Below are 24,010 nucleotides of genomic sequence, written 5' to 3'. Positions count from 1 at the left end.
TCAAATATGCATAAGAGTGTATAAAAAAATTGCAATAGTACTCTATAATATTTTAAAAGATAAATGCGATAATTATAAAAAGTCATCTATATTACTATTTTATACGTAGTATATTAAGGAACTAAATGAGAAAATTATAACTGTCATCGATTGTACTATTTTATACGTAGTATATTTAACGGAAATTTCATGAAATGCCCTCGAGTTTTGCCATAATTCACCAAACGCCCATCAAGTTTCAATAATTCATAAAATACCCCTCACAATTCGTACAAATACTCAACATACCCTTTCTAATAACGGGCCGTTAGTCCGCCGTTAGCCAAGTTTCCAATTCACCCAAATGCCCCTATTCTGAAACTTATTTCACCAAATGCCCCTATTATGAAACTTATTTCACCAAATGCCCCAAATTTAAATATAGCTATTCTGATATTCCGACGGCTAGTTTTTGTGTTTGAAAACTGGTTCTTGGTCATGGTTGGCTATAAAACCCCTTTGCTGAATGGTTCTTGTATTTTAGATGTTATTTTACTTTACTTTGCTAATTTTATAAGATTTGTGTCATGAGTTTTCTTTTAAAATCATCTTCCACACCCAATGAGTCCACATATATTAGGGTACCTAACAAATTTTGTTATTGTGGTAGGAATGGAGGTTGAAGTGGTGTTCCACAAGCTCTTTTGGATAGCTGCTAATGCTTTTTGGGGTAGTTTTTTGAACATTTGTTTTGATCTTGCACATATTCATTGAGTAGAAAATAACATTAAATGTAGTTGGTGCAACGATGTTTTGTAAGTGAAGCTAAAAACAGAAATGCTTCACAGTTTGGTATTTTGTGCAGATTATGCAACATCAATTATTTATGAAATGTGAATTTGTTTCTCATTACTTGTGTTTACTTCATGATTACAAACAGTAAAATTACAAACATCAATATCCCCATTTGTATTACAACTTTGACTACTTTTTGTTGTTGTTTTAGCTTCTTCTTCATTTACTTCAATTCTTCTTGCATCTTACTGTTTCGCCTGTTTTCAATACTTTCTCCTTCGTCTAAGCTTACCCCGCATTTTCCTTCGTGTTGTTGCCCCTTGTTTTCTTTCTCAACTACTCCCTTGCACCATCTCAGATTGTTTCAAGGATCACACTTGTAGTACAACCTTTGTGGATTGAGTGTTGTATCAGAGCTTCGAATGACAAATTTCCTACCACAATAACAAAATTTGGTAGGTACTCTAATATATGTGGACTCGATCATTGGGTGTGGATGATGATTTTGAAAGAAAACTCATGACAAAAATCTTATGAAATTAGCAAAGCAAATCAAAATAACATCTAACTTACAAGAACCATTCAGCAAAGGGGCTTTTATAGTCAACCGTGACCAACAACTACCTTTCAAACACAAAAACTAGTCGCTGAAACATCAAAATAGTTATATTTAAGTTTGGGGCATTTGGTGAAATAAGTTTCACAATAGGGGCATTTGGTGAAATAAGTTTCAGAATAGGGGCATTTGGGTGAATTGGAAACTTGGCTAACGGCAGACTAACGGTCCGTTATTAGTAAGGGTATGTTGGGTATTTGTACGAATTGTGAGGGGTATTTTATGAATTATTGAAACTTGATGGGCGTTTGGTGAATTATGGAAAAACTCGGGGGCATTTCATGAAATATCCGTATATTTAACAACTAAATTCTATAATTATCATCACCATTAATAATAATATTTTACTACTTTAAGAAAATTATGTAACTTCTTTAAACATGAGAAAAACTTGTGTAATATAATATCTACTACATTACTATGTAATTCCTAAATTTTTTAGATGCAACTATTTGATTTTTGCACTGACTATTATATTCACACATACCTCTATTTTTTCTATTTTTTGGTGATTATATTCTATGATGAACATACTCATGTACTCCGTAGCATTTTGGTGGATTGTCTAAATACTTACATAGTACTACCATTTTTTTTAATAATGTTTACTAATTGATAATTTAAGATATTAATAATTGAAGTTACTTACTAATAACCGTGAAAATAAAGTGGTTTATCCAAAAAAAATGGAAGAAGTAGTAAACAAGAAAAATGATGCGCAACTAACATGTAGTCTTCTCTACGTAAAAAATCTCTTCCAAATATTTTAGGCTAAACAATTGACTTTATTTTAGTTGACTTTTAACAACATTTGTATACGGAGCACTATACTAAAAGAGAGGCAAAATGATGTGTAGCTAACAAATGCCGCTCTTATTTGTCTCTTTTATAATATCGGTAACTAACCTATGTTAAAATAATTAATATACTTTGTGTATATTTTACTTAAAATGTTCTAATTACGTATGCTAATAATAGATTATACTACGAATTATTTAGTATACTCCGCACATAAATAATGACTAATTGTAAGTACTATCAAGTTTCGTTTAGAAATTGTCATATACCGAGTAATGATATGTTGGAACGTTCCTTTTATCGTTTATTATTTGTAATCCAATGAAATTTTTTTGCATACAATTCTAATAACTAATATAGAAATCTTATAATAGTTTAACTTGGACTATCAATTATATTATTATAATACTATAAACTATTTAAGAATTTGTGGCATATGATGAATACGGATATGTATAACAAAAGGTAACTATTGATTTAATGTATTTAACAAGGTTGTCTCAAACATTTTATAGGCCCTTTGTTAACTAATTAACAAAATGAGCCCCCTAGCCATATAATCTCTTTAGCACGAAGCTTATACTTAATCTTAAATGTCAAAAATAACTTTTACCACATTCTAATTATCGTAACATTTTTATACGGAGCACGGATAATAATTTATTCGCTCATATTATATATTGAAGTCTTAAGAGCATGTTGATTGAAATTTTAACTAATATATCGTAATCAACTATGTCCAAAGTCATATGATCTACATGATTAAGTTTCCTTATTATTAATATGTTTGCGATCAATTTTTTTATATAAATTAATGTAAATGATTGCAATAACTTAAAAATTCCATGCAAAATAAAATTTATATATGTAAATGGTGAATCACACGTGATATTGGGGCGAGTTTGGATTTTAAATTGGTCTGTCGAAAAAGTGAAATATAGATGATTGACTAATGTTGACTAACAAAAAGAGATTTTGGTAGATGGTTATAGAGCTAGCAAAAATTGACCCAACCCACCAACCCAAATCGAACTCAACCCAATAATAAAGGGTTGGGTTAAGATTTTTAACCCGTTTAATTAAATGGGTCAACCCAACCCAACCCGTTTAATTAAATGGGTTGGAACAGGTTGAAAATTTCAACCCAAAAATAACCCGCCTACCCGTTTAAGTTCAAGCAAGTATGTAATATAGATATGTATAATGTTATTTAAAAGATTTAATTTCTCATTTTTCCTTCAACATTGAATAATTATCTGACATTTTGATTCATGTTAAATACATATTGAAATATTACTTTTTGCTATGAGATATGCCACATAAAAATCACCTCGCAATTCTATAGTAAAGTTAATTTACTATTAAAAGTGGGAAAAAAATTAAACGGGTCAACTTCATGTCAACCCGTTTATAGTTGGGTTGGGTTGGGTTGAAAATCTCAACCCGTTTAATTGAACAGGTCGAATTGGGTTGGGAAAATCTCAACCCGTTTATAAATGGGTCGACCTAATTTCGACCCAACCCAACCCATTGCTAGCTCTAGATGGGTATAAGGATAACATGTACGTACTCACCTTGATGATGGGGCGAGTTTGAATTGATCGGATTTGAGAACACTCACCCAATCCTAATTATTATTGTCACTTTTAAATATTTTTTCAATATTATAGCTTATAGAATTATACAATCATTTTGATATTTCGTAATAAAATTATGTCAGTATATTTAAAATTTAGTTGAAAGAAAATTGAATTATTTATCGAATATAGGGATGTCAGATTGTTATTGAGGTGAGTTTTTTGGGAGATCCCTATGTGCATCAGGCCCAAGTGGGTGACGACGGAGGAAAGTTTATTGGGTGATGGGGTTAAAAAATGTATTCGTCGCGGGTGAAGGGACCCGCTTGAGTCGCTAATCCTTCATCTCATTGATTATGAATATATATATAAAAAAATTACTATTAACTTACATATTTGTTTTGTTTGTTTATTTACTCAATAACTCTAATCAGACAAATGAATTTTCAGAGGCTCTATATAATAGAGTTTTAAAATTCAAAACTCTTTTACCAAAAAAAAGTCGAGTATAGGGGTGGGTGTGAATACACGGGAAGAGAGGTGATGAAGAGGGGGTAAATTTTATTTTTTACCTCTTGAAATGGGGTTGAGAGGGGTGGGTATTGTTCCTATCGCGGATGGAGGGGGTGAATATGAGAATTGTAGGCGGGTGCGGGCCCTGCCCCGCCTTAAAGTCATCTCTAACTCAATAAAGTAAATGGTATAGATAGGGGTTTAAGTGGTCGGGTCATGAGATTGACGGGGGCGACTGTTGGAGTATTAAGTGGGTATTAGTGTATTACTACCGAATTGAAGGGCGGGTAAGATAGTTTTATGTTTGACATAAATGGTGAATGAGAATGAAAATAATTTTATCTATGCATGTACCCTTATTTGTTTAAATTGTTTTAATAAGTAAAACACTGAATGAGCAATAACAAATTTATTTATCATTAATTTATTTATTTAAAGAATATTTATAAAACCTATTTAATTTGATGATAGTTGTCTACCAGATTTCATACAAATTTATTTTTAGATTATAAATCGTGCATCGCACGGGTTCTATACTAATTTTAAACTAGAAGGGGCTAAGACGCGGCCTAAAACGCTAAGTGAATACTTGTATATTTGACCCAACTAAATTTCATAGAAGGTGATACAAGACGTTTCTACATGTATGGATTATCAACTTAAGATTTTAAAATTTAGGGTTATGTTCATAAAATAATGGAGACCTTTGTAAATTAATTGAATCCGAAAAAGTTATACTCACGTATATTTAAACTTGATATTGAATCACTAACAATTAGCCTTGACTAATTCAATTATAGGGTACGCTGTCTTCCTTGGAGCAATACTAGAAATACGGGAAACGTATACCCTTAACCGTTACACGAAGTATTAGTTACTCGTACTTAAATATTGTAGTTGTACGGCCAGGTAACAAAATATACTTATTGTTTTCCTATCTTCAGAGCAAGCGCAACAATTGTCATGGTTACGCTCACTCTGAGGGGGCTAGTTGTACGGGATGTTCTACCGGCATCATTGCATACCGGCAAAACTCCCCATAAGTAAAACTAATCTGTAAATAATTTGGTCATCAAAGATAATTATGCCTTACCGGTACATTATGTGTATTCTTATCAGCATAATTCTGGTGCCACGTGATCATCAGTCACCAAGAGGTCACTATCCTACGAGGAAGAGTCTACTTGATCGTACAATCTGGTTTGTCTATATAAGAAGGACCCCATTTATTGCTACGAGGTTCGAAACACTTAAACACTCAACCTAATATATTATTGCTTAGTTAAACCCTAACTACCTCCAGTAATCTTACTTAAGCATCGGAGGGGTATCCTCGAATCACACCCAACGCTAGTTAATCTATTTTGTTGTGCAGATCCCAGCCGGCGATTGCAACAGACGTTCATAATCCCACAGACAGTTGTTCCCACTTCACACCCAAAACAGTAGTAGCAGTATTAAAAAGGAAATTTTTATACTAGTGCAAATGTTTTGCAAAAACTAGTCACTTTCTCCTAAGTATATAAATAGTTTAAATCAAATTGAGATAGCCTCCAAAAAAAACACAAGTAAACATTAATGTTTTCATTATTAGATAAGTGACCATTCATCAATTCATGCTACAAAATTGAGTCTTTAAACACGGTACCTAAAGCAAAAGTTTAATAAAATTTGACCCTCATAACGAAGTCATTAACTAATAATATCGTAGTAGTACTAAATAATACGTTTGGAAGAGTTGACTTTTATTATCATTTAATTATTAAGAAGGTACGTCATTATACATATAACCTTAATTATATAAAGCGATACGATCTATTGAACAAAACACAATTAATTTTTAGCAAAAGATCGAGATGATGAAGACTAGGAAAAGTGTTAAGGTACTCTTGGTGCTTATTGTTGCCAGCGTTCTTATGGTCGGGGCCATTGGTGCGGCTGGCCAGAACTGGGACGGAAGTCGGAGACTATTGTTGGAACATAGCTGTGTAGCGGATGGGCATCCGTGTGATATCATAGCACATTGGTGTTGCACCGGAACCTGCAACCGCTTCTTTAGTGGTACATGCGTGTCGTCCTAGGCGGCGTAGCTAGATCCACCACATCCAGCCACCATGGTCGTCCGACTAGCTAGCTATTGCATCTCCATACGTACATGTGTGCGGGGTCCTAAATAAATAACAGACCATGTATTTTATGTTGCTTTCTATTTTATGTATTTCGATATTGTTGTGCTTTCATTTGCTCTTGCTCTATATATATGTTGTTTGGATTATATTCCTACTGTTAATTATGAGTTGTTTGATTTTATGATCAACTGTCATATCATCCCCTGTCAATTCTTTTTCCCAATATTATAATTTTCCTTTTTATTCTTCAAAATTAATTACCTATGCTATTTATTCAAGTATTTCGATCTATTCCAAAAGCTAAACATATGATTAGTAGTTAGTACAAGTTTGGCGTCCGTGCAAAATTCTAAATTGTCAATGTTCCTTTAATATGTACTCATGTACTATACTTCCTTTTTGATTATTGCACCATTTGAGTTTGGATTATTTTTGCGTGGGTCAGATCCATAATAATATTATCAAACATTATAAAAGTTAATCAAAATATACTTAAAGTTACAAAAAAAACTAGTTAAAGTTATCAAAACATACTATAAGTTACAAAAAAAGCTGGATAAAAATTACTTCTCTGTCGGTGTACAATAAATTTATTATACACAACACCTTTTGATTATGTATAAATTGAGTATAAAAATATGTATGGTATCTAGCAAATACGAAGTAATGAATATAATTAATTAGAAGTGACAAACAAGTTATTCATATCAGATTCGGCTTGCATCCGTTTGGGTACGGATCATATTCGGGTAGACGCCAAGCATAATATTAGATTGTTGATATCTTACAACTATGCCAAAGATTCTCATCAATTCACAACAAGAATCGAAATTGCTTCTAGACGAGGATAATATTATTGAAAGCTACCTGGAATTATTTAGATTTTGTTTAGAACTTTGTTATGTACTGACAAACCCATGCATTGTTACTTGTTAGGTAGGTGTTGATTTGTTTCAACTTTTAAGACCCGCCGCCTTATTATTTTGATCAATGGTTCAGCTATGTACCGTCGGGGAGTTTTGAAGTTATGACCAATTACATGTTGGAAGTTCTTGTTGAGAACACAAAAGAAAAAGTGTAAAATGAGAGAGTTTTGCGTGGAAAAAAAATCTTTACATTCTCCTTATTTATTTATTTATTTATTTATTTATTTATTTATTGGGTGTGGGTGTAACTCTTGTTTGAGAAAGTGTGAGAGTACGTGGTATGTGTAGACACATAACACGTGTATCGGGTTGGGCTCGGGCCACGGGTAGTGGGCCTTGGCACTTGAGAATGCGGTTCGCGGGCGTAAGGTGGGTTTTGTGGGCCTTACCTATTCTTTTTGGGTCCGGATTGTTTTGGTTAAGTCATTGTTACGGGAACCTGTATTGATTACGTAATCGTTGGATTAATTAAATATTTTAATTTCCAATTTAAATTATGACATGTAAGCACGCCATGTCATCATTGTGACATGGCTTAAAGGTCGCATGTTGCGACCTTTATCATTTTCGTAAAATATAATATAAACTATTTAGAAATTTAATTCTCTCCTTTAATATATTGTAAATATTATTATATTATGATATATTATATTTTATCTTCTAAAAAATGCCTTAAACAATTGAATTTTTATATGTAGTTTTTCTTTTTTACCATAATTTCTATGAGAAAATATAAAATATATAGAAATAGGTCTACAATCGGTCTAAACCGGTCTGGTCCAAGTTGTGGACCAATTTTTTCGGTCTGAACCGGGTTTGGTCCACGCATAATCGGTCCGGTCTTCGTTCTTGAATTATCGAAATTTCGGTCTTTGAACTGTCCGACTCGGTCCGATCCAATCCAGATTTGGACCGATTAACACCCCTAGCCTCAAGCGTTCCCTCGTATATTAGAGATACAGCGTCAAATTTCTAGACTAAACCAAGAAATGAGTTATTAGTTTAAATAGGAGTGCCTAATTGGTTAACTTTTTTGTTTTGATAAAATGTACGTAATTCTTAACTTAACTCAACAATAAACTTGGCGATGACAAATTGACAACTTAACAAGGTATAAGTGGGAATTAGTCAATTAGATAGATAGAGAAGGGAGGAGAAGGCCGGTTTTTGAAATTGGTTTGACATGTATTGATATCGAAAAATATATAGCAATATGTCATGTTAAGCGCACCTAATTTTGAAACCTTAAAGCCTATACTCCGTACATGCCTTTTCTTTTTAAAGTTTTTTTTTTTTTTTTGACATGAAGTCCTTTTTTAAGTTGTAGATATAATAGTGGTATAATTTGAATTGTTTTTTAAAAATAAATAAATTTACCTTATAAAAAAGAAAGAATAGAAAGAGTGAGGTGGATATTAGCAACAATGGCAACAAAACCAAAGAGGTCCTTAAAATTTAAATTTACAAAACACTTTATATCAAGAGTGATAAAGATTAGACATAGTGAAAGTGAAATAGGGGATATGAAGGAGCATTTGATTCTTCTATCTTTGGCCAAAACTTTTAAAACTACTGTGAATCTAAAGAGAAAGCATAAAACAGCACCAAGTACCATTTGCTTACTTTAACCAAATTGGGTAGATGTTGTGCATGATATTCCCTTCACTAAACCTTTTTAACTCATTTAATTTATTACATTTAACCAGACCCGGTTGATAGCGTGTTTTAGGCAGAATTTTTTGGCTAGTTTTTCGAGCCTAGACCGATTTTTAAAAAAATTGGGTGATTTTGGACAACTCAAAATTAGAATTTTAGTTATAAAATTGATCCCCTAAAATGGTGGGTTTTTTAACAGGAAATTCGGCCCGGAGTTTGGCCCAGCCCAGCCCATCTTTTGATAAGGTCTATACTTAACTAACATCAATATTATTCTACGACTATTTTTATCATACAACCAATAAGCACATGAGAAGAAGAAAAAAAAAACGTTATATTTTACAAGATACGGAGTACCACCGATTACAGTGGCGGAGCCACGGACCTCTTTGAGAGGTCCTTGACCCCATTTTAATTATTATTTTTCTTTTTTTATAGTTAAAATTTCAATTTTATTTTAAAAAAATACATAATTTTAGTGAAAGTTTCATCAACTTTTTAAATAATGACCCCGCTAGCTCGAATTTCTGGATCCGCTACTGATCAATTGTGCCATGACTCATGTATAAGCCTATATTTTACGGCACGACAACTTGCTGTATTCTTCATGAACAAGCTTTATTAGCACCTAATATGATCGAATTGAGATATCATATAAATTAACAAGATTGGCGTCTCAGTTTCGTGAGTGGTTCAGTTCAAGTGATGAGACTATGAGAGCATATATACTTGATGCACGGGGGTCCACCGTCCACGTATATATTGTATCTCTTCCAATGCTGTGATGAAACGTGTCGGACCACTAAACTTGATCAGTGAAGGGAATGGTTTAATAGTTTTTACTTTTTAGGCTCTGCTTGGTTGAGTGTAAAGCATTTTCAGTGTAAAATGATTTTCATGGAAAATAATTTACGATGAAAAACACAATTTCAAATTTAGTTTTCCGTTGTTTGGTTGCATGTAAGAAAAATGAAGAAACAAAAGAAAAATGAAAAGTAACGTAAGCAAGTAGTGAGAAGAGTGTACAAGAGAGATAAGGCAAAAGGGAGGAAAACAGTACGTTTTCCCTTCATTTTGAAGGGAAAATGGTTTTCAATCATTGGGAGAGCAACTTTACTCCTAAGGAAAAATGGATTTACATTCCTTTGCAAACCAAACAATGTAAAATCGAATACAGAGGAAAACTGTTTTATCGGAAAATGTTTTACGCCCTACCAAACGGAGCCTTAATAGAAGTCTAAAACTACTTCTATATATTAGATACTTTTCCTTTCATCAAGGCTTTATTTGGTTGGGAGGAATTGGAAGGAAAAGAAAAGAAAGGAAAGATAAAATAAGGTTTCCTGTATTGGGTACAAATAATTATATGGGAAGTGGAAGAAAGGAAGAAAATTGGAAGGAAAGCTCATTTATAAAATTTTCACTTTCCTTTCCTCCCAAATTTGGAGCGATTTTCTTCAATATTGCATAAAGATCGAATAATTCCCTAAATACGTTACTTTCTAAGTTATTTTCCACCATACCGTCCACGTAAGCAGGGAGAAAGAGAAGTATTTTTTTTTTCGGTTCAGCATTGAACCGCCATATGAGATAGCGGTTTCGTTTTAAAGCAAACCGCCATCTCGGATGGCGGTTCAATGTTATAAACCGCTATCTGAGATAGCGGTTTGCTTTAAAACAAAACCGCTATCTCAGATGGCGGTTTGCTTAGTTGTAAATTATTTTTAACATGAATTACAGTTTAAATAGAAATATAACTTAGAAGTAACCTCTTGTGACATCAATTGCGTATGTAGCTCAGTGGTGGTTAGAGCGTGTTTCTAAGTAGAAGGTCGTGGGTTCGACCCCTACCTAGCACGCTTATTTCTTTTTTACCATTTCTTAATATTAATTATAAACATTACCAAATTTAACTTATCAACATCAGCGTCTGTAGCTCAATGGATAGAGCGTCATATATAGGTTCGACCCCTACCTGACGCGCTTTTTTTTTTTTTTACCATTTATAAATAGTGATCATAAACCGCTATCTCATATAAACCGCTACCTCAGATAGCGGTTTACTTAAGTCAACCGCTACCTGAGATAGCGGTTTAGTTCCGCTTCGTTTAAAAAAAAAAAAAAACGGTTTTAATGCTGACATGGACGGTATGATGGGAATTAAGTTAAAAAGTGGCGCATTTTGAGAATTTGACGTTCTTTGAACAATATTGAAGGAAATCGCTCCCAAAATTTGAGGAATTTGGAAGGAAAGAGAAAAATAAAAGCTGTCATTTATATTTTCTTTCTCTTCCCTTCATTTCTTTCCCTTAAACCAAACACAGGAAAATAAAATCTATTTCCCTTCTTTTCTTTCTTTTCCCTTCCTTTCTTTTCTCTTCCTTTCCGGCCTTTACTAATAATGAACCAAATAGGCCTAATGCTTAGCAATAATTTTAACGGTTAGTTCGATGGCAGGTACTAAATTGTGGAATGAGATCGAATTTACGTGTGATTTGACAAGGAAAATAGATTCATAATGTCCATGCTAATGAAATCTTATTCCAGACTTGTATTTTTCTTCACAAATTTTCATTCTCACCTTATACCATCTCAAATGATAACCGCAATTTATGAAGAAAAAGATAAGTAATTTGAAATGAACTACCATTTTCATTGGAAGGATGTTGACTTTCCTTTCAGATTTATGTACAAATTATTAAAGATGGATCCACTCAAATTCCTCTTTGACAAGCTATCCAACTTCTATTGAGTCGAAACAAGCTATTCACAACGTTTTTCAGCCCCGTGCAAAAATAAATCTAATTTAAAATATGTGTGTGTTTATTTGCTATTAGTGACCATATGAGATTCAAAGTAAAAACATAGAACATCGCTCGAGTCACACAATATTGGTCTATCTTGTTCTCATACATACCTAAGGGATGATATTAAGTATATCCTTTTGGGGCATTGTATTTTTTTTCTAGATGCATGAAAATACACAATTCAAAGCAAAAGTGTAGTGTTGGTATTGGGAACTCACCACTATAAAGCAAGAGGAGCCTTGTCTCCATGTCACGTTCCAAACCACCTAAGATCTTCATCTCATCCCCCCCCCCCCCCCCCCTTAATTAGCTTTTCTCTCTCCTCTAAGTTCGAGAAAGTGTTACAAAATCCTATAAAGATATCAACAATAAAAACCAACCATGCAAACATCCTTCAAGACAAGTTATTATTAGACACAATCTCCTTAACAAGAAAGAATTCTTTCCTTGCCTTTTCTAGCTATTCCTCATTCATTTCCTCTCTTTCAAGTTAGAGAAAAACCCTAAACACAAATAAATCTTAGACTAATTAAGTAATTAATCACTAATTACTTTCTTAATCTCTCTTTTCGGCCCGCGCCCTAACCAATTATCTTACACATCAATTCTTCCTCATTATGCAATAATCATTGATTTTCGATCTTCCTTGCTCTAGCTAGCTAGTTTCCCAAAACTTATATATAGAGGAGGAGAACAAATTAGAGAAGTTGGAATATGAGTAGTAGGAAGTTTAATAAGTCTATGAATGGATTATTAAGAGTAATTACGTTAGTAAGCTTTTTGTGGCTTTCTTTGTTTGGAGTTTTAGCAAGTAGAGGAACAACGACGACGACGATGACAACAACAACAACAACAACAAAATCTCAGGACAAGCATAATGTGAAACATGAAGTAACCACGGTTGGAAGAGGGAAGTTATCGGCGCGTTCGAAGGTGGATATTAACTACATGAGCAAAAGAAAAGTACCTAATGGTCCTGATCCTATACATAACAGGTGTGTTAATAGCTGCTAGAATGTTAATTTCATTCTAATATTCAGGTTTTATCTCCCTCTTTTGATTGTTTAGGTTTAAATCTTTGTTAGAAGGACTTCCTAATTCACAATTTTCCATTATGTTCTAAATAATTCTGAAATTTTCTTTTATTATGTACTTCTTGCATGGAAATTAAACGAAACCCTGGGCCAAATACATGCATGAATAATTGAATACATATCCATGTGTTTTTCAGGAGTTCTATTATGCACTCGGGTGCAATTTCTGCTCAAAAATAAATTTTGCTCATTTAAAAGTTTTGAAATGAGTGAAAAATATACCGTTATTTTCCTTATTATCGTTTATTTGCGATTATATATAGGATTTCTCTGAAATAATGTAATAATTATTTGTGACATTTTCTTTACACTATAATTGATTTTGTAGTTTTTTTTTCACGACCCCATACTAAAATTTCTAGGATTTTTATGTCCCTTAATTATATAGTTTAGATATTCCATAAAAATAAAAAAAAATAAAAAAAAAAAAAAAAAAAAAAAAAAAAAACTACATGTATACCCTTATCATACTCGTTTGAGAATAATGTAAAGTAATTTATTATTTATCTTATCTTGAGAAGCATTCTATGATTTGTCTATATCACATGTGTGCCCTGAAGTAAACAAAGAATATTGGCCTTCTATATATACGGAGTAGTTCAATATACTATTTTCATAGCTAAACAAATTTTCTCTTAAAAAAGCAAGTATATATTCTCGTAATTTTCATGTTATTAAAGGGCATGCATAAAATGAAAAACTTCCATATATAGTCATATAGAGGCGTGCATAAATATAACGCGAAAGTTTTTTATTACTACGAGTTTTAATTTTAACATCTTTGTTATGTCAAATTATATTGTTGCGATTGCTTCCTTGCAGTACGTGAATACTGCCTTGGAAAAATCATCAGGTTGCCCATGACTAAAGTCGTCGTAAATCGTAATGGGTGAGCTAAACTCATTTTACTAAAGTACCCCTGAATTTCAATATTCACCAACCAAAGCAAATGAAAAGCAAACTCAGCTTGTTGTATGCTTTACTATATTCCAAGTAGAATATAAATTTGGTTAAAGTTAATTAACATATAATTTTGGTTCCACTTTGAATAGAATGAAGCTTTTTGCAGAAACTAACGTACTCTTTAATTTTATTTGTGCAACAATCTTTTTTCTTCTTTACAATATCTTACAGAGAAGAACCTGTTAGCTAAGTAATTGTTTTTAATAAAGATATTAAAGAGGTTATTTTCTGAAACAAGCATCTTCTTTAAAGTAACTTGCAAAAACTTAGCATTTTCAAGTTGCTTTTGTTGCCTTATCAAAGTAGAAGCCTCTCTTTTCAGTCTCTGTAACTAGTACGTAGTACTAGCATATATACTCCTCCGTTCTCTAGAACTCTGTGGATTGTAGTTGTAACGTTGGTTTGGATATGGGGATTAATAGTGGGTGTTAGGCGTTGTGGACTTATTTTGACTGAATTTATATTATCTAAATTTATCTGAATTTAACTGAACTTCTCTAAACTTATTTTATCTGGAAAAAAAAAACTAATTTTGTCTGAAATAAACTTATTTGTGTGTGAAAATGTCTGACAAAAACATATTTTTGCTGAACTTATATTATCTGAACTTATTTGATCTTACTTTGTCTATAATAAGTCAAAAGAAGTCGAACAGAACAGAGCCTAAGTAATAGATTAAACCAAAGTAAAGGGAAAAGTTATAATTTGAATAGTGAGTTGTTGCCAAAAATAACAGCGATGCAATTAAAATTAAATTGTCATTTGAAAAAAGTGTTGCAGCTGTTAGAAAACAAAGGAAGTATCAACTAACAAATGTACTACGGCCGGAGTAATTGAGAATCCTTGAGTTTGTACATAGAGTTACTAGTAAGAATACATAATTAATGCTTAATTAGTGAACAAATCCATTCTTAATTGACTATTTATTCCCTTTTTGACGGCCAAACCCTCCACAATTTTGAACGGGGTACATGTTTTGAACTGGGAAAGCTGGTCAAAGAATGCTTTAATAAGCAAAGGCAACACATAAACAGTCCTCAAAGTTGTTTTCTCTTGCAAAATGTACTCTATCTAGCGTCGTGTATGTACACATGGATCTATGTTCACCTAAATGGCGTGTGTTATACATGAGCCGGCGTCATTCACTTTGGAAACGTGAACGTGTGGCCGACCCGACCTCGTAATCCAAAAAGATCATTCTATTTAATTTTGCCCTAGCTTAATCGTTCCGTGCTTATTAAATTGACTAAAGATTTTCCTTTCCTTCAACCAATTCGGTTGTCTGAAACTCTGAACTCCCCGATCACTCTCCGCAGTCTCGCTCCCTTTTTGGAATACGCGGTCGGGTTAGCTGGTTGTTTAGAGAGACCACGGGCGTTCCCTCGTGTTCGTAACAATCACTTTAAACCGCGGAAAGAACGAAAGATGTGCTCAAAAATTTAAGTTATGCAGTTGATTATATACTCCCTCTGTATTTATTTAAGAGATACACTTGCCTTTTCCGGCCGTATTTATTTAAGAGATACACTTGCCATTTTTAGTAACTTATCTACCCCACCATCTAATTAAATAATATATATACACCTCACCCCCACCCCCACTCCCTAAAATGACATGGTCCCCACTTGTTTTTCTTATTAAAATATCTACTTAACCCCACTTGTTTTATTACTTTATTTCATTCAATTATTTTTCTTAATACCCGTGCCCGGCCAAGTGTATCTCTTAAATAAATACGGAGGGAGTATGTAACGTTAACGTGTTAACCTTTGTGCGTGTAGTTGAGGGTAATTCCCTTTGGGCTTACTCGTGCGAAATGTACATACTCCGTATGATAGATATTATTAATTCCACTTCTTTGAAGTTCTTTCTGAAATTTTCTTTGGATATCTCATACTCCACAAGAATTCGGCCATGGATGCATATTTATTTGGTGGGTCCTTCAAATTAGACATCGAATAATCGCCAATTTCGACTTGTTCCAAGACTTGCTAGTTTGAAGAGTAACATGACTATGTAGTAAAGATTTATTTTCTCCCATTACATAAAAATATAATAATTTATCCAAAATGGATTTGAATAATGTCTCATCCGTTAAATATGAAGTATAATCTAAAATTAATTGTAACAACTTTTATCCGTATATCGCGACATGTGTCAGCCATCTTTTATATTTACATGACAGCGAAATAAATGAGAAAGGAAATCAATAATGTTTAGCTAGTACGGAATAACAAATATGCCAAAACAAAATAAATTTCCCATCGAATTAAAACAAATGCCCACACCAAACTAGTGTAAAGAAAATCGTACCTAAAAAAAGAAATTGAGAGTAACATTTTTATTTCAATTAACGAAAATAGACTTTTGGTTACATTGCCATGTACAATTTGTACCTCACTTCATACTATGTACAAAGTATAGCTAGGATGAATCAATAATTACTAATTACATAATTACTCCAGTAATTAGTCTTAATGTCTTATTATAATCTTCTTTTTTCTTTTGCTTTATCCAGGAGAGCTGGGAATTCAAGACGACCACCTGGACAAGCTTAGTGGACAAAAACAACCTGAGAGGAGTGAGAAGCTTCATCAATTATAAATAGCTCACCATATGATGAAGATCACGTGCATATCATCTTTTTTCAAATATTTTAGGAGTATTGTTTTTGTGAAATAGAACCCCCAAAAAAATTGAAAGTTCATTAAAGGAAAGCATCGCATGTTTGGATTGGATTTTATAAGTTTTGATCTGGCCTAATTTGAACTATTGTAAAATACATGTTTAAATATAGGTTTGAGTCCTACTCGTAGTCCTTTACCATTACATAGTGAACCCTTCTGTCTCTCTTAAGCAATGTGGGAAACTCACATGTGATCTTTTAATGTGGCTATATTTTTGTTCTTTTTGATAGATAAGAAGAAAATACAAGTAATCATTGTTTACAGTCGAATTTAACTGTTTACCATTACAAGGCTGGATATACATAGAATCTGTAACGAGATATCCTACATTAGCTATTCAATCTACCGCTCTGTTTGCTTCTCTGTAGACATGTTAAACATAAACTGAAGAGAAATGACGAAGTAGAATTTTTGATATTGTTGATGATAGTGTGAAGCTACCGAGGAACATTCTAAATACCTTTGACAGCGTTGATAACTAAAAGATTATCACCTTCAATGTAGATGTTGTCGATGTTGAGGGGGATTGCATCTTGAAGTCCTTTATGAAGTGTCATTGCTTCTGCCATGTAAATTTGTGTGGTGTCCAAATTAAAAGTAACTATTGAAGATTTTCCCATACAGTTATATTGTCTCTTAAAATCTTAACAACCTGCTATGACCTAGATGTGTGACTGAACTTTAAGTATTTGTACTATATGATCCTTTCGTCTTGCGTTAGTCACACCACTTTGTTTGCCGATGAATTTTAGGCAAAATAATTTACTTCATATTTTATTGAGCATATGGTAGTTGGTGCAATACAATCTTTTTTTACGTTTTTTTTTATAGGAGTTGATGCAATACAATCTTTTGTCTCATAGCTTGTGAATTTTTTCTAATTGGTTGATATCAATAAAATTTTAGTTACAAAAAAAAACCAAATAAAAATATATCAATGGAGAAAGATTCCTAGATAATTCCATGTCTAACTCAACTGAAGTTGGCATGTGAATCTTAGTGATTGGTAATCAACATCTTCGAACCACACTCTTGAGAATTATCACAACCAAATTTAACTTTGCAGTAAATTTTATACCACACAGAACATGAGAATTGTTTATGATTCCATGCCAAAATAACACATATTTCAACCATAATTCAGCTTGAACAGAATTCCAACAAGTCAATTACATCAAAGAACCAAGCAGCTTCAAGAACAAGCTGAAATAGTAAAAGAATCCAATCAAAACGACCAGCAAGATTCAGTTAGCCATATCGGATTAATTTCAATTCATGTCAAAATGAAGTTTAAACTTAATCACAAGCCAAAGCAGTTACTGAAAAACATTCTCTAAAAATATGAACACATCCTTGCTGAAAACACAAAGATTATCTATTAAAATGTTGCAATCGTTGTGCAAAATGCATGGTAATACATTCTTCGACAAGTTACAGACATTATCAAACTTGACTATCTGTCTTCCTCTTTGATTTCTTTCGTTGCGAAAGCTCTGATGAGCCTGAATAGGTCACATGACTAACATCACTTCGGCCCCGCCCCGAGTCTTGAGTAGATTGATTGGTGTACCTGGATGACTCACCATTGGTTCTTTTTGACTGTTTTGATACATCAGTTACCTCTGATCGAGAGCTTCTTTTGCTGGTAGTAAGAGAAGACCGGCTCCTACTTTGTGAATGTGGAGTTTTCTGACTCCTTGAAGGAGTTGAAAAATTACGTGAAGAATTTGTCATAGAACTCATTGGCCCTTGGTTTTTTGTATCATTTTCAAGGGCTATTAGTTCTTCTGGATCTGGAAAATTAACCAGCGAAACATGCCGTGAAATCTTCCCAGCTGACAGGAAAACAGATGCAGATTAGGCAGAGAAAATATATCATGTGGCTCCTTGCATCTGACTAATGTGTGTTTGAGAATACAATAGTTAATAAGCTGAAATGATTTTCTATCTTTTTTAAAATGATCAGCACTTTGAATATGATTTGCAACAAAGGTTTTGTCCAAAACAAGCAATTAGCTCATACGCAAGTGATCCTTTCTTTATGAAATTCTGTATTATAAATGAACTGATCATTCAGAGGTGTTGTTTCTGGTTCCCTTTTGTTCAAAACATCAACAAGAGAAACTCAAAATTATAATTTAAGACGTACCAACTTTCGGACCAGATGGAGAGGATAGAAAGACTGTAACATCTTCCACCTCGGATGGATAATTGACAAAATTATAAACTTTACCTGCAACAAACAAGCAACCATCAATGCTAAAATTTACAGTTCTGGACACTCTGTTAATAAGCCAGGGGAGCATATGTATTTTAGGCTATTATCTAAGCAGCTTTGACGGGGTGAGGGGCATTTGAAAGAATGTTTAGGGCTTTGGCGGAATACCAGATTTTCCCTCAACACTGCCCAAGAGTCCATCTGCATCAAGATCTAGTGACACTTTTTGCCCATCTAAATCAGGAAACTACACACACAAGAAACAGCCTGTTAACAAAGCAATATCCAACTCAAGGTAAAAAAAATTAAAAACAAAAAAACAGAAAGATTATCACCAACAATAATCAACATCCATTCAGTAAAAAACGTTGCATTGGTGGCACACAAACACAAAACACCAACCGCTACTGCTTATACATGCAAGCTCAACAGGAAAAACTGATGAATCCTTTCCAAGCCTTTAGTAAATCCAACTCAATAATGTTAAAAGAAAATTAACAATATTAGCTAAACTTCACATGTGAGTGATACGACTATGTTAATTTGCTAATATGGCAGAGTCATAGAACACCAAAAGAAATGACAACAATCATAATACAACATTATTATTAGACTCACATAAATTATTCTCCGACATTGACTTAGTATTACAACTGATAGTGAACCAGTGGTCAGTGGCAGTGCGCAGTTCATACTTATCAAACGTATTGGTGGCCAAGAGATACTACCAAATACATTTTGGGGATAAATCCGATAATCAATAAGAAGGCAAGCAAAACATAAAAATTTAATTCAATAATCACAAAGTTCAATGAAATCAAGGTTCTCCATTTTAAATCTAACACACAGTTTGATTACAATTGAACAATCACAAAGATGCCAATATGGGAGAAAATCTCATAAATTCATGAATAAACAGAAGTTTTGCACACAAGTTTTCTCTACCCCATTTATAGGGTAGCTAGTATTACTTCAGGGTACCCTAACAATTTCTAATATGGACCCTCAGATTAGAAGTGAAGGGGTAATACCATTTCAGTTAAAGAGAACACGGAGATGTGAAATTTCACGTTCCCGGAAAGTTGCATGAGCATAAACATTTGCAAGACTGGTCGTGCAAGATGTTACGCTGACTTCCAATCATTTTGCAAGAGCCAGCTAACTTGCATGAATTGTCGTGCAACTGACAGGTATGGCAGCTCAACTTCAATTAGCCATAACTTGCTCAATTGAAGGCGGATTTTAGCTTATGATCTTCAAAAGGTCTTGCGTACCCCGGGTGTACAATAAATTTATTGTACATCGGGATAACTTTTAAATAGTTTTTTGATAACTTTTATCATGTTTTGATTAACTTTTTCATAAATAGGAAGTAAGTTTTGAAGGGAAATTTTTTTAAAGGGATTATGGATATCTTCATACATAATGAGTTACGAGTATTTTCGAAGGGGTGATATTTATTGAAGAGAAAAGTTATATCACTAAAAAAATAAACGACTTTTATATTATATCGAGCTAACCTTTTAGCATTGAGGTAACTTTACACCCACCTTATGAAATTTATTTTACACCCGCCTTAACTAAAAGTTTATGTATGACCTACTCATGGAAAGCTTTCAAACCCGACTTTCATCACCAAGTGAAATGACCTTGAAATAGTTGGTAACAAAGAAGACATTGCTACTAAAAGTTGACCACCAACAAAGAATCCATTCGCTTTCACTCTTGCTTCCAAACTTACTTATAATGCCTTAAAACTTCAAAGTAACCTCATAGACTTCTAATGCATTTTCTCAGGCCGTCATTACCCTTATTACACCTAAGCCACTTCATTAGCTTGTACTTCGTATAAACTTTCCAAAAAGTTGTTTCGGAGCCAAAGGCCACCAATTTGAACCCAGGTCAATAGGTCATATATCTTTAAATGAATTAAAGGGAAGCATAGATGCGACTGCAGCACTATCAGTTTTATTGCTAAATTGTTGCAGACTTGCAGTGACATAGCATCAGTTCCAATCTCATTGCTAAATGGTGGCAGTGATATGACATCACTCAAGGTCACGTTGCTAAATGGTGGCACTGATACTAATGGCTACACAGTACACATATAAGATGTTGACTGGTTATAGTAGTAGCATCAATTCACCAAGCTTACTACTCTAAGGTCCTGCAAGCCTGAACAGGGCTGCATTCAATGACAAAAGGACTAACCATACTTCTTTCAGCTATACAAGGAACATGTTCTCAATAGAGGCTTATACAAAGCAACAAGTAAGCACACACAATGACACAACTAATAAAATGAATCACTACTGAGATGGCTCATAAATTCATTTGTTCTTAAGATTCAGATATTAGATAAAAAGAGCTCCGAACCTTTAACAAAAACTGCATCAAGTTCTGGCCCAAAAGGCTGGGAATGATTACACGAATACAAAATGCTCATATCACAACACAGTAGCAGTACTAGTACCTCAATTCAAAACTAATAATACAAGGAGGACAACATATGTTGGAAAAAGAATATAATAACTTCTTTTGGAGAAATGAAAAATAATACTCCGTGCATTATATATTCTAATTATAACTGAAATTGTCAAATTTTCTCCAATAGCTTAAAAAAGACTACTAGCTATTACCGGCCTTCCGCACAGAAGTATCACACATCAGAGGGCAAGTTGAGTGCGAAACTAGCTTCAGCATTGTAAAAGATACTTATTTTCTGCAAGATCTTAAGTATGAGAGTACTCTCTCTATCCAAGAGTCAAGTTATCAAAGGAGGAGACTGAGGGGGAAAGAAAAACACAGACTGGCAAGTCAACTCAGTACTTAATACAGTCATTAAGGGAAAATGTTAGCTTAAATCTAACATCTAGGACAAAGGGACGAGGGAGTATAAGAAAGAACGTTATATAACACAAAACAGGTCATTTTAGTGAAAATAATAAGGTATCACTTTTCAGGTTTAGCAGTCCTTCACCAAATGTCGAATCCTAAGCATCACTTTCTCTTTCCTCCAAGTTGCCAATACAAGTTCTTCATATATTCTCACCGTTAGTAAAATTTTAAGAAAGAGACACACATACAGTTTTATATCGACTATTCCACTAATTTTCTCCATACATTGCACTTTGTAAAACTATTATGGATTTCTTAAACTTCATGTGCACATGTACCCTCATAACACAAAAATAAAACAGTTAATTATGTATGTTCCTTGAACTCTTCATCTCACCTCAAGTGCCTGTGTTGTATCATCGACATTCCGACACTTCATTTTTGGGAAAATCATGGAAACTTTTCACATTTTAGCTAAAGTCGGACCTTGAACATGTACTTGTGTCTGGCACAACTGCACAAGTATACTGACTAACATGAAAACCATTTAATACTCTATAACAATTCCCACGAAATTGAAATTAAGACAAAATCAATACCGGCACAGCGGCACCTCTAAAATAGCACGGAGTACCTAAATCAAGGGGAAAAATAAACAACAAGAAAACAATAAACTAACTAAAAGGAGGAGAAAAATACTTGATCATCAGGCAACTGAATGAGCCAAAGTTCAGTATCATCATCCATTTCAATATCAATAAGAGATTCCTTGTTATCTTCCTGGTAATCAGGCCCCGGAAAATAACCCTTCTTAGTTTTTCCAGCCTTTTCCATATTTTTTCCTAATTCAAATAATAACCAAGCTTAAATTAACAAAATTTCACTTAAAACATTAATTGAATCCAGAATAAAAAAGGAAAATAAGACAATTCATGCCTGTCCCTGAGCCAGGGCAGGAGGGGCGCCCGCCCATTTTCATAGTTTCCCATCCCAGTGCGAAATTAGTGGTTCAGTGGTATTGAGGCCTTGTTAAGTTGTTAATCATCAAACTTTAAGGCGTCAAAGGTTCGAATTTAACCTAATACATATTATCATGAACAAAAAATCCCAACAGGCTCATCCCTGGGACTGCGCAATTACTATGTTCATCATTTTAGAAAAGATTGTAGGATTTGAATTAGAATTTCTCATGAAAACACCAAAACAAACCCAACCGAATATATTTAACAGGTTGAAAATTACATCTTTGAATCAATAAAAATACAAATAAATCAACAGAATATTTATTTTAGATAAATACCGAAAATAGCAGCAGCACGGGGAGATGATTGGCACAGGCGCCTCCGACTAGAGAGAGATACGACTACAACTCCAAGCTGCTGTTTTTCTTCGAGGGTTTTGAGAGGAAGAACTGAAGAAGGGTTTAAGCAAGGAGAGAAGAAAAATTGCTCAATTACACTTTTTTTTAAAAAAAAAAACTAAATAAAAATATGCCTCCAAATTCCAACTTTCAATCTCCCGCAAGGCCGTAAGAAAACAACTTGTATTGTACTCCGTAATATTTATGTGGAACTAGACAACTAGTCAATGGGTGACATTTAAAAACGTATTTCCTTCGTTATTATTTAGATGATATAATTTTTTATCACATTTTTCAATGTAATATTTCAATTACTAAAGTAATGTTGTTGTACTTGTACCTTTGACTTTTTGTACTATTCACGCAATTTACTTTGACCATGTTTCTTTTTTATTAAATAAAAAAAATGTTAATATATATGTAATACTGCGTATATATTTTCAAAATATTAACATTTTATAAGTTTTTATAATATGTAATAATTAAAGATATTAGTGATCAAATTGTACCTTGACAAACGTGTACAGTCAAATTGAGACAAGTAATGACCAACATAAGTTGGTGGGGAACTCATCTTGTGACTTGGAGGTCACAAGTTCGAGCCCCATCAACTGCGAAATACTTGGGAGTGGCTCAAGCGATGACCTGCGGAGCTAAGCTGGTTAACCTGTGCTAGGTGCTGGTTCAGTTAGGGGTCCCTTCTTCTTACCTATTAAAAAAAAAAAATGAGACAAGTAATTTGGGACAAAGGGAGTACATTACACTTTCTACTTTGTACTCCTTAGTCCTTAACCACATGGATATATGCTATGACACTATGTCTAGAAGCATTAAGATCCATCAAACCTATAATAGAAAATATTTTTAAAAAACAAGTTGTAATTAATATACTAAGAAAGGGCAAGTTTGGAAAGAAAAATTATGCAAAACCCAACCTTCGTTGGGGCTTTTTAATATAAGAGGATACGGATGTTGGACATCTGTTTAGAGTACTACGGAGTACTAGATTATATCCCGTGCACATACGAATATGATAAAATTATTATTTTACCAT

General features: G+C 33.4%; 2 protein-coding genes and 1 long non-coding RNA gene across 3 annotated transcripts; 1 reads left to right on the top strand and 2 right to left on the bottom strand.

Annotated features, from left to right (window-relative positions):
• Positions 1-827: 827 nt before the first annotated feature.
• Positions 828-12,113, bottom strand: LOC130459302 (uncharacterized). The gene is made up of 2 exons (XR_008918605.1): positions 12,015-12,113; positions 828-1,208 (listed from the first exon to the last, which is right to left on the bottom strand). It is a non-coding gene; the product is annotated as an uncharacterized lncRNA (long non-coding RNA).
• LOC110789519 (CLAVATA3/ESR (CLE)-related protein 26) lies at positions 12,083-16,682 on the top strand. Its single transcript, XM_021994199.2, has 2 exons — positions 12,083-12,791; positions 16,372-16,682. Exons 1-2 carry the CDS (start codon positions 12,511-12,513, stop codon positions 16,409-16,411), a joined length of 321 nt encoding a protein of 106 aa, XP_021849891.1. The 5' UTR covers positions 12,083-12,510; the 3' UTR covers positions 16,412-16,682.
• Positions 16,683-17,769: 1,087 nt separating this feature from the next.
• On the bottom strand, positions 17,770-23,337 carry LOC110789520 (mediator-associated protein 2). The gene is made up of 6 exons (XM_021994200.2): positions 23,329-23,337; positions 22,897-23,074; positions 22,296-22,438; positions 18,927-19,005; positions 18,690-18,773; positions 17,770-18,375 (listed from the first exon to the last, which is right to left on the bottom strand). The coding sequence occupies exons 1-6, from the start codon at positions 23,335-23,337 to the stop codon at positions 17,984-17,986; spliced, it is 885 nt and encodes a 294-aa protein (XP_021849892.2). The 3' UTR covers positions 17,770-17,983.
• Between the last annotated feature and the right edge of the window lie 673 nt (positions 23,338-24,010).

This window comes from Spinacia oleracea, chromosome 1, assembly GCF_020520425.1.
Source record: "Spinacia oleracea cultivar Varoflay chromosome 1, BTI_SOV_V1, whole genome shotgun sequence".
In the NCBI taxonomy this organism is placed as follows: Eukaryota; Viridiplantae; Streptophyta; class Magnoliopsida; order Caryophyllales; family Amaranthaceae; genus Spinacia; species Spinacia oleracea.
Note: the sequence above shows the minus strand (reverse complement) of the source record. Positions and strands in the feature narration are given on the sequence as shown.

Excerpts from the sequence above, each read along its gene's own strand:
- LOC110789520 (XM_021994200.2), bottom strand. Across the intron at positions 18,774-18,926 it reads CAGTGTTGAGGGAAAATCTG|GTAAAGTTTATAATTTTGTC; the intron begins GTATTCCGCCAA and ends TGTTTGTTGCAG. Across the intron at positions 18,376-18,689 it reads TCCATCTGGTCCGAAAGTTG|CTGGGAAGATTTCACGGCAT; the intron begins GTACGTCTTAAA and ends TTTTCCTGTCAG.
- LOC110789519 (XM_021994199.2), top strand. The coding sequence starts at position 12,511 with ATGAGTAGTAGGAAGTTTAATAAGTCTATGAATGGATTATTAAGAGTA. Across the intron at positions 12,792-16,371 it reads CCTGATCCTATACATAACAG|GAGAGCTGGGAATTCAAGAC; the intron begins GTGTGTTAATAG and ends TGCTTTATCCAG.